A 15,949-nucleotide genomic window follows, 5' to 3' on the forward strand; every position below is an offset into this window, starting at 1 on the left:
GAGGCCTTCCCAGACCCTCCTCCGTCAGAACTGAAGGCCTCTTCCCCTGTCCTCCAAGCACGGTACCTGTGCCCCTTCCATGGCACACACTTCGTCTCATCATCAGCTAAGGTTGCTATGCGTCTATTTCCCAACGAGGCCACCCTCTTAAAGGCAGGGGCCGCATCTTATTCACTTCTGTATCCCCCAGTGGCCCTGTTCCTCACACAAAGTCGACAGGTATTCAAAAACGTTTCTTTGTATGGAATTGAATGGGAGATAAAGTAGGGTAAAGTGAAGCCAAATGATAAATAGGCATACACGTTGGAGGTCATTCATTCGGTAGACATTTATTGAATGCTTACTGCGTGCCAGGCCTCGCTCTAGGCTCTGAGGACACATCCATGAACAAAACAGACAAAAATCTCTGCCCCTGTGGAGCTTACACTTACGATCTATCGTAAGGGATGGGATTAGCAATACATTTACATAAATTCAACCATACCTATCAGCAAAGTGAAAAAAAGACACATTTAAATAGTTTTAATTATTGGTACTATAAAAGTCTACTGTTGACATGTCGTTTTTTATTATATATTTTACTTACTATATTCATAAAATATTCATACCCATGTATCACTCTACAGGCATTCGAATTGTAAGATTATATAGAGATTTTCAAGGATCATTTTGAGCATGCTCGATTCCATCCTTAGCACAGCCCTTAAAACCCACCCACCTTCTGAGCTGTGACTCTGTTGTACCACAGTGGAAACTCTGAGACTGTTGGGCAGAGGAGAACCATTTTAAGTATCTGAGCATGAGAATGATGACATGATAAATGCTGGTCGGTTTAGTCTGGTAACAGGGAAGAAGAGATAGTGCACTCACACAAATATACACAGTCAATCAACAGTGGAATTCACGTCAAGAATTAAAAATAAAAAGTTTGTGAGCCATTTCCCATTCTTTTAAAACAACTAAAATAGTAGGAGCTTGAGGTCATAAATATTTATAATGAACTCTTGATTATAAAATCTAAAAGAAAAAATCTTAACACATGGGCTTATTCTGACTAAAGGGTTATCATTTTCACATATTTTCCCAAGAGTATTTAAAAAGAACACCAAGTTTAGAAAAACTCATTTTTAAATTTTGCAATAATTGCAAAATGATTGGTATACATTAATACCAATCATTTAACCCTGAAAACATTCTTCACTTGCACAATGTAAAAAATTTTTTGACAGTATGTGACTAGAAATATTCTGTTACCATAAAGCTACAAACAGATTTATGCTCCTAAGAGCAAAGTTAGAAAAGCAAAAATAATATTATAATAGTGATAAGCACCAAGACAGAATTTTTTGCACTTAGGGCCTGATTGGTTGTATTTAAACATAACCTCTACCAACAAAGGACCAAAATGACACCTTATTTGGCAAAAATAAAGAAAAAAAAAAAGGATAAAAATATACATACAGAGGTCTGGAAACTGAAGAATGCCCACTTTAAAACAATAAAATCATTCACACCTGTTTTTTAACTAATGTGACATATGCAAAATATATCCATGTCACTTTTATACAATTCAGACTGCTCCATTTTTGTTCATGTGTTGTCACACTAGTGTAAATAAATATTCTGAATTACAGGAGTTTGCGGTAATGAATCCAGACCATTACAGCCAGACCCAGTAGCTCAAACAATCTTAGTTGCAACTCATTCCAACTAGTGAAACAGATTATTTATCTGTGTAGTTTTAAAAAGCCTTAGGCAGATGAGATATCGTGTGTATGAGATATCGTGTGTGTGTGTGTGTGTGTGTGTGTGTGTGTGTGCATACAAGTTTGCCAGGGAAGTGTGAGAGTGAGTGCATCCCAGAGAGAGGAGTGATACACAAACAACCATAACAATGGCCCGAAAGACTTAGGTAGCCAGACACTGAATTTCCCCCCAAACAAACCTGAGGCTGAGCGATGGGGGAATTAAGGGATCTATCATCACAACGTGGAATCAGTGACAGGTTCGGAAAACGAAGACTAAGGCAGGATGCCTCGGCCACAACATTCCCGTGACACTGGAGGGTGCGGAGCAGCGACAGGAATCAGGGACTGACTCTGGCTGCACTGGGAGGGATTCCCTGGGTTTGCAGCTGAGGATCCCTGGACCTTCCCCAAAGGGCATTTGCAGAGGCCCCAGCACTGGCCTTCCACCTCTCAGCGAGGACATCTCAGGGATCCCAGGGTCTGAGCTTGGGTATCCCCACCTCCCGGTCTTAAAGGTTCTCTCAATACAGATACTATCCCTTCTAGATGCTTGGCCAAAACCCATCACTACCTTCCACTGCCAATTCAGTCTTAGAAAGGGGTTCTCCTTCTGTCTCTTTGGGGTCCCTGAGTTTGAGGTAATGGCAACATACTGTACGCTATGTAGCAGTAACAAAGTCAGGCAGTCCACTGGAAAACTCAAGCAATCTAGATTCAATATATTAGCCGGTTTTTGTTATCTCAGTAATAACTTTTTAGTGAGACAGTTTCTCCACACAACTTATAATGTGTGGGGTAAAGGAAAAAAATATTGCTAGAATATGATAGAAAGATTTTAAAAGTTCAGCACTGAAACTCCTTCTTTAGGGAAGGAAAAGGAGACATATTATGTTCCTGCTCCCTATTTTCCATCCTTGGCTTTGAGGTAAAAGAGCACCAAGGTTCCTGTAAAGCGAGTTAAAGATCCTGCCAGTCCCTCTACCACACAGCAACCCTAGGGAAATCCTGAACCGTCTACTTCCCAAATCTGTACCCATATCTCTGGGCATGTCTATACAGCTCTTTCAGTCACTTTCAAAATCTACAGCATTTTAAAAACAAAATGACAGAGTTGCATTCTTTAAATGCCAGCCATGAAATCATCACTTAAAAAAAAAGAAAAGAAACTCGTCAGATTATATATACGTAAGTCAAATAAAATTCTCTTTTTTTTAAGGTGCTTTATTTGGTCTGCTGAAGACATGCCTATGGCTGCTTGTAAAAGCCCTTAGGAAGAGCCTCAGATGATATCCTGCAGTTGGATATTCTGCTCCAATGTCATCAGGTTCTTAAACTACACTGTAGGTATAAATTGTTTCATGAAAACCCCCCAAAATGTGCACACTAAATGCAGAGAAAAACTTCATTTATAATTCAGGTGAATTTTAGTCACACCAAAATAATGATCTAACCTGTCCAAACATGCAACTTCTCTCTTTCTTCCCCCATGAACCAAATTCTCTTCTTTCAAAAATGGTCAGATTTGAAGATCAAGTTAAAATCCACCATATTTCAAGTTAAACTCGGAGGGCTTCTACACAACTGTAGCATGATTTCGAATTCATATTGGCATTCATCTTTCTATATTTTCCTATATTTATCCTAAAGAAGCTTCCTGGATCATAATATTTAGGGAGAAATTAAAAGGGTTTTATATTATACTGTGAAGTTCCAGTAAATTCTCGGTTTATCAGGGTTTACCCTTAGCTCAACGTCATACGACCTCTACATGATACAAGTATCCCGGTAACAAGTTATTTCAAATACAAAACTCTTAGCTCTGTGTCATAAATAAATTTGGGTAAAACCGCAAGCCTTCCACTGAGTCATCTCGGCAAAGATGGCCCATCTTCTCGGCAAGAAGCAACCTAGGAGTCAAGGGATAAAAACACCATCATCCACCCATTCAGAAACACAAATGATAGTTGTAAGTGATGAGCAAAGCCCTTGCTTACCTTTCTTTAGCCAGGAGGACAGACATTCCCACAAGCTTAGCAAACTCTTCTGATGTTAGAGATCCCTTTTCTGAAACCTAACAGAAACACACAGCAGGAAAAAATGTGATCATTTAGGCCACCTAGGTACTAACCTGGGGAGACTATCTGCCAGTGTACTTGGAAAATAATTTACTGAATTTTCTACTAAACTCGAAAGACTGTTCACTCTAGAACTAAATCTTCTTCACTAATGCTTAAGTCTACAAAAGTTGAAGATCCCAGAGCAAAGACGGTGAAGGCTAAAACATCATGAAACCCTATATAATGTAATAAAGGCACTATACTAATGCCTAAAAGGAACTATTCCACAGTCTGAAAAGGAACATATAACAAATTCTAACTGAGTGCATAGTACATGCGCCACTGAAGGACCGTTATACATAGGATTAGTTTTAAATATGTGATAGAAGTATCTATAGCCTTGGGACTTTCATCGAGTTTAAAATAAGAAGTATAATAACTGCGAGTTATTCAAATTATACAGGCTCACCACAGAAGCTATGAGGCGATAATATTTCAAGGATCCTAATGAGTAATATCAGCAGTTTGCCCAGTAAAACCCATCTAAACTACACTTGCTTTCCGTATATTTTGAAGCAATTCTTTCACAAAACAATTTGTAGGGTAATGCAGCTTATGTGGGTCATACTGAAAGAAAAACTTCAGTCATGGGTAACACTGATTTACAAAGTTAAAAACATATTTTCAAGACTGAGTTTCAAACAGAAAGAGCACCTCACTCATTCTAACTCCCTTTACTCACAAGACGTTATGAGTGTTGGCAAGTTTCAAGGAGCTTTCAAAGTATAAATGTGATGAATAGTTATTCGTTGTTAATGAGGAATCATTTTCAATTGGGTCTGTGAATATTACTTTTCAGTAAAGTTGAATTTAAAAGGAAATCCTGTTTCTCAAGTTGCTAAGCGTCGGGGTCTTCTGTGACAAGGTCTAACAACGGAGGGAGGAAACCGGGTCCCCATACCGTCTCCAAGGCTGAGGCCACTGTTTCCTCCTCCTTGTGGGACTGAAGTTCAATTACCATGACGCCGCTGTCAAACACACGGAGCCTAAAAGTCACAGACGGGAGGACAAAGCCGTGAATATCTGGGATCTCGGGCCCCTGAGGAAGCGCAAATATTTCTTACTTTCATTTATGCCAGGACTGAGGGCAATATTAACACAGAAGAACATTTCACATACAATGACCACCACTAAGGCCTAATTAAAAAGCTCATGAATAAACAGTTAATGAAGTTCTGAACTATAATCTACAGGCTAAATAAACTATGCCTGTCTACTTTTTGTTAAGGGCAGAGGGACTGGTCACTGTGACCGCATGGGAGGAGCCCACGTTCTCACCTCCTGGCCCAGCGGCAAGAGGCCGACTACCAGCCCCTGAGGCCCCGCACAGCCCTGATAAGGATGGAAGCCGGGTTGACAGAGGTGTCCGTGGTGCCAGGTGAATTCTGCCCATGTGTGATATACAGCAATATATATGCTGGTTCACCACGCAGCACGGCAGACCTGCAGGGCTGTCCTGTCTCCTCAGGGTGGAATCGTGCCGATAGTTGGCAAACTTCCTGCAGAGGTTCTTTTACCTGAGAGGTAATTTCAGCTCCTCCAGCATCTTGCACGCATTCACTAAATCTTCTGGTGAGAGCAACTAGTGGGGAAAAAAATCCAGTTTACCAGTTTACACTGCAAATTAATAGAGTGATGCTATAATAATTATAACGACCACTAAAACAGAAGAGGATATTGTAAAATTATCATGTATCAAGGATTTTAGGTGGTTTAATCACTACAAGGCAAATAGGATTAACAAAGAAGCAAAAGACTTCTTTTCATTAAAGCAGTACTATCCATAGAAATATAATACAAGTCATGTACATAATTTAAAATCTTCTAGTAGCCACATTAAAAGAAAATAAACAGGCGAAATTAATTTTAATACATATATTTTATTCAACCTAACAGATGCAAAAATTCACCATATAATTGATATAAAAAATCATTAATGAGCTAGTTAACACTTCTTTATTCTGTACTAAGTCTTCTAAATCCCGTGTGTAACTTATGCTTACAGCACATTTCAATTTGGACTAACTACATATCAAGTTCACAGTCATCACATGTAACTAGGTAGTGGCTACCCTTCCAGACCATTTGGCCTTGAAGAATCGGTCCTGCGTGGTGGTGACCAGCACAGGTGTCAGTCACACAAAATGGTTCCGGAGCCAGCCCAGCCTGGGTCCTGGTCCCTGTTAAAACACTGTCTCCAAGTGCAGCCGTGGTCAGGTTACTTAATCTTTCTAAGCCTTAATGTCCTCATCCCCTAATCATCCCCTAAATGGGGACAGTAAAAGTAGCGACCTCACTGAGTTACTGGGAGGATAAATGGATAACACGTGCAGAGTGATGGTAAGTATCCACTGGTGGCGGTTATGATGACTGTTCAAATAAAAGCGCAGAACAGAGGCTTAACCTGTGAGACCGGGGTGAGCGCTGGAGAGACGTGTGTGAGTTGTCTGCGTGGAGGTGACTGCTGACACCACAAAACTGTGTTCTACTTCAAGGGCACAGAGAGTGCACAGACAGACCCTTGGAGGCCAAAGACAGCTGGGTGTGAACAGGCAGGGAGAGCTGAAGTATAGCCGATGCTGATTCTGAGCCAGAGAGGCGGGGCGGCTTTCTTTCTGTATTACCTACAGGCAACCTGAGTCCAACCAGGCTCACTCAAAACAGTTAACTATCACAGAGAAAGGGCATCATGCACAACCTTGTTCATCACAGTACAAACACAGGCTCTCAGAGCTTTAAGGTATCATTCGGTCCAAACCCTATTTTAAAGATTAAAAAAACCCTGAGCTCCAGAGAGGTTAAGGAAGCTACTCAAGGGCATTCAGCAAAACCAGGAACAGAATTTATCTCCTAGATCCCAGGGCAGTATTCTTTTCACTGCGCCACATTGCTTCTCAAAATAGTTTTGATATTCACAACCCTTCCTCAAATTGTATTCACTGGAGAGGAATTTGTATTATATCGAGTCTATATTTAGCTAAAAGAACATCTAGATATTCTATTCTTACCTCCATTCCTCGAGCTCGGTTTACTAAACAGTACACCTCCGTGAGTGACATTATTCCCCCTCGTTCCTGTTAAAATATAAAATAAAAAGAAGCATTATAATTAGGACCAGTTAGCATTTCTTAACAGAAATCATAATCAGAGTGAAATCAGAAGTCATAAAATCTCTTAAGAAGCTTTTGAAAACTATATTTACACACAGGGAACCTATTCAGATACCACGAGGCACTTCAAATTCCATATTTGGACTTTACTGTCATTATTACTGTTTTAACATTTACTTAAGTGAAAAGAGGGGTTGTACACCATGTTTCAGTGTATTTATTTATTTATTTATTTATTTTTATCAAGTTATTTATTTATCTTTTTTTTTTTTTATGGCTGCATTGGGTCTTCGTTGCTGCGCATAGGCCTTCTCTAGTGAGAAAGTGTCCAGTGAGAAGTGTCTAGTGAAAGTGTCTAGTGTAGAAAATGTCTTCTCTAGTGAGAAGGTGTGCGGGCTTCTCATTGCGGTGGCTTCTCTTGTTGTGGAGCATGGGCTCTAGGAGTGCGGGCTTCAGTAGTTGTGGCACGTGGGCTCAGTAGTTGTGGCTCACGGGCTTAGCTGCTCCATGGCATGTGGGATCTTCCCAGACCAGGGCTCCAACCCGTGTCCCCTGCATTAGCAGGTGGATTCTTAACCACTACGCCACCAGGGAAGTCCCTTCAAAAAGTGTATTTAAATGCTTTAAGTTATTCCAGCTAATAACTGAAGAAATTACAGAATTAAATAATAATATCACCATTTTGCAACCCCTAATGAAGTAACAGATCTAGATAATGATTGTCAGTGGCTGTTAACATCACACAAAAAAGACAATCAGATACTATGTACCTCCTGATGGAAATGCTCAACACCCTCTATAAGATATTCTTGTCAGAAAAAAAAAAAAGAAAGAACTTCTAGATATAACTACCAGTTTACAGGGACTACACAGGACAGGGAAGCATGGTGACTTACAAATTAGCAAAATCCAGACTCTGAGACACTCTATAAGACAAACTACTAGTTTCTTCAGTAAATAAAAATTTACTGTATGGGAGATTTATTGTATGGGAGAAGGGAAAACCCATAGAATTTTAAGAAACAAAAACACTTGAGAGAGAAATCAAACATTTGCAATGTATCCTGGTTTGAACAAATCAACTATAAGAGAAAATGTGAACACTAGCTAGGTATCTGATAATATTAAAAAATTATTTTTTAATTTTTACATGTGAAAGGGGATTATAATTACATTTAAAGGTATCTTTATCACTATAATTACATACTGAAATGTTTACAGATAAAGTGATGTGATGTCTGGGATTTCCTTTAAAACAATTTTAAGTGGAGGCTGGCTTACGGATGAAGCTGGATGATGGGCACATAGGGATTCATTACACTATTCTATTTTGTCATACGTTTGAAATATTTCTTAATACAAATGTTTTAATAAAGCTTTGATTGCCTGAATAATGACTAGAAGATGAAACTGTATTATGAAATTAATAGTACACAGTATATGAAAATATATACAGATTATATATTTCCTTTTGAAAACAAGGGATAAGAAAAAATTATATCAAATAGACTTAGATATATGAAATGGAAATTAAAAACAATTTAGAAGATTACTGACAAAGAATCAATGAACTAGTTTAATATTACCAAAAGGAAGAATAACACGTTGGTTGAATAGTAACCATATCGTGAACGGAGTTATGCTCTTAAGATTTCTGATGGCACAGAAATAATTTAACACAATTTAAAGAGACCGTTTAGGTTTTGTTTTTACCTCCAAAGGCGCCTGCAATATTCCAGCCAGCTGTTTGGCCAGCTGCATGTGGTACTGTGTGCCTGAGCCGTAGGTCTCCCTGGTAACCGGGTTAGCTATTCCCATGCTCAGCAAATAGGATTTAAACCTGATGGTCTATAATGAGAGGAGAAAATGCACAAAAAGTCTATGCAGAATAAGTCTCTCCACCCAACATATAAAATCCTTCCATCAGACATTCAATTCTACTCCATTATTTCTATATCTACCCATCTCTTCTACTGTGTTTCTATGCTGTGAACTATGTAAGAGTGGATTTCTAGTACTTCCCTGCATAAATCTAATTATTATTCTTCCTTCTCCTGTCTTAGTATCTTATACTCCATTTCCCCCCCAATTTTGGTGCCAGAGGAGACTTAGATGACAACTATGCTCTGTTTAATGCCAACCAAGTGATACAACCAAAAACTTCGAAAGGAAAATGGCTGTGACCAGACTGTAAACAAATTTAAATAAAACATATCAAAATTACGGTTATGTCTAAAACAATCACTTCTTACACATTGCAATACCTCTGTTTTCTACACTCCAGGAAAAGGTACTGAAATATCCTTTAATCCTGCTAGAACTAACAAAGCTTTTATGGTTGACTTTTTCTTTAGTACTTTCATATATCTTCAATTCCTAAAAGAAATCAAACACTACACTAAGAAAGCAAGCTGGTAAACCACCAAAACGTCCATGCATTATTTGTGTAATCTAGTTTCTAATGCCTTAAAAAAGCAATCTATTTACCTCATCTTCTGTGATGTCACCTTGCTTGTCTTTAATCTTGTTAGCAATGGATTTTGATAACTCCACCATTTCCTTAGCCTGTCAAGAGAACAGTAAAAGATTGAAAAGAAATAATGTCCCCAAAGTGTCTGCTAACAAAATGTTTTTTCAAAAGTGTACCATAATTGGTATGAATTTAATAGATGTAAATGACATATACCTTGACCATCAGCTTGCTGAGGTCTTCGAAGGCCTAAAATGAGAAATGAGCTTTTATTAGAATCTGTCTAAAGAATTTAGATGTTTTAAAGCAATGAAGCACTCTATTTTCTTCCCTATGATAAAAATGTATGAAATTTTCTTACAAATATCAATTTATTTATATGAATATTTATACAAGTACTAAATCTACCTTATTCTAGGAATAAACCATAAAATTTCCAAAACAAACTGCAAAAAACAAATTTTCAAAGAGGAAACAGTTATTGATTAAATAAACAAAAGATGACATAAGTAATAGTTCAGAAAATATTATTTACTGTTCTTTGACACAAGTAAGAAAATTTGTCACTGGTTTTTCCCAAAACCATTTCTAGATAGGAGCTCAAGAATCAAAGGTGTAAAGCTTTCCTGGCTGAAAATGGTAACATGCAGCTGCAGGAATAATACTTCTTTGGGCCCAACCATTTTGGCTTTAATAGCAGGTGTGATTTAACTGAAACCATAAACCTCAGCCTCTGAATATCACACAGATTATACTTGTAGCCTTGACTAGAGTGGCTATCACAAAAGAAAAACATACCACCAAAACATATCTAAATAAAACCCATCAATTGTTCAATTTACTACAATGAATATCCACTTCAAAGGCCTCTTCAAACTTAGACATATTTATAATTCACGTATTTCAAATTACCAAAAATATACTTCCAGTGCAGAATATCACCTGATATCCACAGATGTTATTTTTAAAAACCAATTAAGCAGCTTATCATTAATTGAAAACTCTTTCAACCCATACAGAACAGTGGTTAACAGGTTCTGACGGGCTGGTGCCCATCTTAATTCCATGCAGGAAAGTATCCCCCATCTGCAAAAGGATTTTGCTAAAAGAATAGAGTGTTGTGTACAATTCTTATGGCCGACTCACTGGGCTACTACCGAAAACAAAGGGGAACACACCTAACAGGAATTTCCTTAGATAAACAAAAGGCTTAAACACTGGATTCTTATCAGCAACAGCCAGCAGATGCAGGAAACCTTTTGTGGGAAACTCTGGGCACCAGCTCTGAAACTAAGGCAATTCTAACATTAAAATGGAGGGCAAATCACACACCAACCTCATTTTCAAAACTAAAACGCAGACACTTTACATGCTTAGATTTTTACTTTGCATGTACAAACTGTAACTAGATTTCTTCTACCTACGTGTAAAGAAAACTAGTAAGGCAACGCTTTTAAATTTTTATATGGCAAATCACTTTATTTACTATATTATATTTTCATAGAAAAAGTTTGCTAAAAATAATAGTCTACATACAATACATAAATTAAGCCTTACTGCTTACAGTCCATAAACAATAAATACAAATATTTTAGTACCTTGTTAGAAGTACCTATTAAACATTTTAAGTAATTATAAAACACAAACAAAAGCTTCCTCACTTCTATTTCTATTATTATTCTAAAATTTGGTATTAGCCAACTATCCAAAAAATGGGTGGAGAAACTACCCACAAAAAAAGTTAAAGCAATATACGTACAAATGCAAAACAGACGCATGTGCCCATCCTATTATTTTATCTGCCAGTTTACAGAACCTTCTATCCCTCTACCTCATTCATAGTCAAATTTCCACTCCACACTTGAAAGAAAACGGCATCTGCTTTAAAACCATGGGATACTCTCCTAAGCCAATTTATAGCATTTTTTTCTTACCGACTTTCATTCATTACTTTGGTGATTAGCTTCGGTAACTGTTATAATACATTCTTGAATTTTCTGTTTCAATATTCTTCATTCTGTACTTTGCATATTCCGTTCCCTCTACCTGGATCCTCTTATCCCTACTGGTCATCTGCTAGTGCCTGTTCCACTTTCAGGCCCTGACTTCCGTTACTTCTGCTCACAAGCCCTCCCTGACCCCGTTAGAAGTAAGGGAACATGCTCTGTGTTCCTGTTGCAGCCACTATTTTCTCCTAACATGGCATTTCTCACCGTGTAGAGAGCGCCTACTTGCCTGTCTGTCTGGCGCACTACAACAAATCCAAAACATCTGATGCAGGGCTCACACAGAGAGCAAGGACCATCTGCTGAATAAATCAATGACCTGCACGAGAGCCCAATGCTTGTGTACACTCCTTTGACCTATGCAACTCCATGAAAATTACACTGAAACAAAATAACATTTCATAAATTATGAAAAACGTTATTTTGAACACCAAGTTAGTATGGCAACATTCAGAAAAAGAAACACTAATAATGCAAAATTAGCTCACTGATCTATGCCATCTCCAAAAGTGTCACACAGAAGGAAGACTACAAAAGACACTGAAAGAGGACAGTGATAGCACCTTCTGGGTGGCGGTGAGCGGCCGTGATGTAGCAGACCACACTCATCTGCAAATCAGGAAACCTGAGTTCTCATAACCCTGGTTCCAAATCTAGTCACTAGCCCTGAGATGATTCCTTTTCTGGACAGTTAGAACCCCTCTAATGCTAAGATGCTGGAATTCTATGGGAATAGAGGATTCTGGGAGGGTGGTGGCTATGGCAGCATAGGTTTTGAATCTCTCCAAATCCCGACATAAAAATGGGGCAACTAGATCTCAAGACCAAAACCCCACAGGCAGCATATACTAAAAAACTGAGTGACAAGATATCCACAAAAACCCCAAGGTACAAGCAAGTGGGGACAAACCAGCAACAGCCACAAGACCTGCATGATGTCAGCACTGAGGCAGGAAAAAGAAAAGGGAGGCAACGGGGCAACTGATAGGTCTGAGCAGAAGAGCCCCTGAAAGAGCCCACGGGAGTCCCTCGAAAGCAGACGGGCCAACTTGAGGACAGTAACTAAAACGGGTAGGGCTGTGCCCACTTCAGTAGGAAGTGGGCACAAGGGGTCCTCAGGAAGGGCCTGTAAACAGCCCTTGAAAGTGAACCTCCTGGCTTCCCTTCCAGGAGAGGAGCCAACGCTGGGGAGAAACTACTGAGACAGGAATCAGCAACTGAGCAAGGTAGAGATAACAGAGGAAGAGGACAAGGTCCAGCTGAAAACAGGGGGTGGGGACGGGGTCAGGAGATCACAGACAGCAAGCCACCTCCCTTTTTCACGCTGCATGCACACAGCAGAAGAGTGAGCTTGTGGAATGAGAAGAGCCGCCCTGAACTAGGCCTTCCTCTGGAACTTCAAGAAAACCAATGTCACACGAAAATTAGCAAGAGCAAGTGTCAAGGTCAAATCCCACCCAAAGTTCGTACAAGAAAAAAGAAAATCAAGAGCAGAATAACATTATAGATAATGAAAGCACGCCAGAAAGACATGTTCATAGATCACACCAAAAGTTTACCTTTTATTTCAAAATGAGCTAATAGGTGTTAATAAAATGAGAGAAGCTGTGAAAGGGCAATATAAATCAGAAATGAGGTGACAGGACTCAGGAAAGAATTTTTTAATCACTTCTGAAAGAAAGACTATACTAGACAAACACAAGAGGAATAAATACAACAGATACTATCTTAAGAGAAACAACAGGTGAAGAAGGAAATTTTTCTAAGATAAAAAAGAAACGAGGGAAAAGATAAAAAGGGTTGGAAAGAAAGTCACAAAGAGTGAAGATAGGCCATAAAGCTGCAACATACAGCTAATAGAAGTCTCAGAAGAAAAAAAAAATCTAAGCAATTATGGAAATTTAGAGAAAAACTTCCCTGAAATTAGAAGAAAATATGTCTGAAACCAAATACTGAAAGCAGGGCTTCCCTGGTGGCGCAGTGGTTGGGAGTCTGCCTGCCGATGCAGGGGACACGGGTTCGTGCCCCGGTCCGGGAGGATCCCGCATGCCACGGAGCGGCTGGGCCTGTGAGCCATGGCCGCTGAGCCTGCGCGTCCGGAGCCTGTGCTCCGCAACGGGAGAGGCCACAGCAGTGAGAGGCCCACGTACCGCAAAAAAAAAAAAAAAAAAATACTGAAAGCATACTGTGTACCTGAGAATAACAATCCAGAATGACTAACACATAGACAGTCTAGAAAAATTATTATACAAAGCTTTATTTAAAAAAAATCCTTTGGGCATCTAGGAAAAACAGCAAGTGACTTTAGAGAAGGGAGAAAATTAGGTTGTCATCACTCTGGCAGCAATACTTCACGCCAGACAAAAAACTGAAAGTCACATACGAAGGCACTCGGGAAAGAAAATGTGAGCCAAGGATTACAAATCCAGCAAAACTGACCTTCCTGTGTAAGGAATACCAAGACGCCAGAACTCAGGGAATATTGTTCCCATGAGCACTTTCTGAAACATCTACTAGAGGATGAGCTTCAGACAACCAAAATGCATAGAGGGAGGTGAACGTAAAGACTGGTGGTATCACACACAGTTACTTGTACAAATGAGACTAAATGACAGCTAGAGGGGGAGAGGGTACATGGTGGCTGAACGCTCAGATAGTGTAGATACAGCACACCTATGTTTTACACGTGGGAAGAAAGGGGAGAACATATACAAAAAAATCCTTTTTAACTGTTTTAGTCATTATTCGCTAGTGTAGTCCCGAATTTGAATAGGAAGCATCAGTGTGACCTCATGAGGCACCTTTATTAGAAAAAAAAAAAAAAAAAATCCTAGCTCTTTCCACTGAAAAGTCCTAGAAATAAAGATCAACCCAAGAGGGATGCAAATTCCTAGCAGGCAGATTGTGGTTATGAAATACCATTTCCCACTAAAAGAAACCAGAGCTTCTCAGATAATGGTTGATTCCAGATCCGGAGCAGGAAATATACAAGATGGTCCTGGAACTTCGGTCAACACCAGGCAGTAAGGAAGCTCCCAAAGTCCACCAGGTCACATCAAAACCACTCAGGAGCCAACCTGAAGAGGCTCCCACTGGCCAAAGATGGGACAGTTTGAGCTTTAACTAGGATAATAATTGCAACTGACTGAAATCATCAAATATGTTAAAATGTATGAATTCATAATAATACGTGAAAAAAACTAATTAGTCACCTCAGGAGGATGATAAGGAACCAATTTATCATCCTAATAATAAAGGAGATGGCACATGTTCTGCATTCCTTATAGGAGCCGTATCACTGAGTAGCCAAACAGTAATAAAGGGAAGCATCTCTTTAAAAAGTGTCCCAACAAATAAATGAAAAATAAATCAGAGTACCACCATTTGCAACCACCAGTGACCCAAAGATCTATGCACTGAACACTGACAGCCGCTAACATGATAAAAAGAGACATGATGAAGGAACACAGTGTCGCCTCTAGTCTCAACCAAGGGCTCAAACACAAGTCTGAACAAGCCTCTGGATCCAGCTGCTAACGTGCGGGAAATACAAAGGACCAAGGAACACACACGACGTTACCATAAACATGGCCTCAGCAAAACCTAGGCCACAGCACTTAATAGGTCAAATGCCCTTGGTCCCTCAACAAGAATCCATATTCAGTTAGTGGGCCCAGATATGGCTGTTATGAGGGTTAATTTTATCTGTGAACTTGACTAGATCGTGGGGTACCCAGGTGTCTGCTCAAGCGTTATTCTGAGCGGGTGTGTGAGGCTGTTTCCACATGAGGTTAGCATCCGAACCTGCAGAATGAGCCGAACGGTTACATTGAGATCGTCCTCCTGAATTGCCCTCTGGAGAGCCTAATGGAACAGAAAGTTCTCTGCCTGACTGATGAGCTAAGACATCAGTCTTACCCTGCCCTTGGACTGGGACTCAACTCCACCAGTGCTCCTGGTTCTTAGGCCTTCACACTCCGGTTAGCAACTCTATCACCAGCTTTCCTGGGTCACCAGCTGGCAGCTTCCCACAATCACATGAGGCACTTCTTTATAATATATCTCATTGTGTATATATAGGACAATACAGATATACAGATACCTGTATCTATATATAAAGAGATAAAGATATCAGCATGTCTATATCTATGTATCGATATCCACATATAGGTATCCAAAAGATATCCACAGCTGTATCCAAAAGAATATATCCCCTATTTGTTCTGTTTCTCTGGAGAACCTTGACTAACACAGGTATTCAGTAACTATTTGCAGTTTAGACTTTATTTGATTGAGATATATCTTGGAAATTCTATGAGCAGCACTAATCAATGGAAATTTTACTTACAAACTATTATAAGAACTAAAAAATTACTTTACTTCATAAAATCATTTCATAAAAATCCAAGACCATTTCCATATAAACATGGGAAAACCGATATGTTTACATGTATTAACTAACTGCCAAAATCTAAAGTATAACTCATTTTCTTAACTA

The 15,949-nt window shown here is 39.2% G+C and overlaps 1 protein-coding gene across 1 annotated transcript in view; it reads right to left on the bottom strand.

Moving 5' to 3' along the window:
* Positions 1–303: 303 nt before the first annotated feature.
* Positions 304–15,949, bottom strand: part of VPS36 (vacuolar protein sorting 36 homolog) — a 33,135-nt gene continuing 17,489 nt past the window's right edge. The window contains exons 7-14 of the mRNA XM_082601880.1: positions 9,662–9,694; positions 9,463–9,540; positions 8,689–8,823; positions 6,874–6,939; positions 5,383–5,447; positions 4,767–4,851; positions 3,743–3,819; positions 304–3,655 (exon numbers count right to left, since the gene is read on the bottom strand). Of these exons, the coding sequence (XP_082458006.1) occupies positions 3,562–3,655; positions 3,743–3,819; positions 4,767–4,851; positions 5,383–5,447; positions 6,874–6,939; positions 8,689–8,823; positions 9,463–9,540; positions 9,662–9,694 (633 nt within the window). The 3' untranslated portion in view covers positions 304–3,561. The remainder of the gene's footprint in view (positions 3,656–3,742; positions 3,820–4,766; positions 4,852–5,382; positions 5,448–6,873; positions 6,940–8,688; positions 8,824–9,462; positions 9,541–9,661; positions 9,695–15,949) is intronic.

Source organism: Mesoplodon mirus (genome assembly GCF_964341445.2).
Source record: "Mesoplodon mirus genome assembly, chromosome: 17".
Taxonomy (NCBI): Eukaryota; Metazoa; Chordata; class Mammalia; order Artiodactyla; family Ziphiidae; genus Mesoplodon; species Mesoplodon mirus.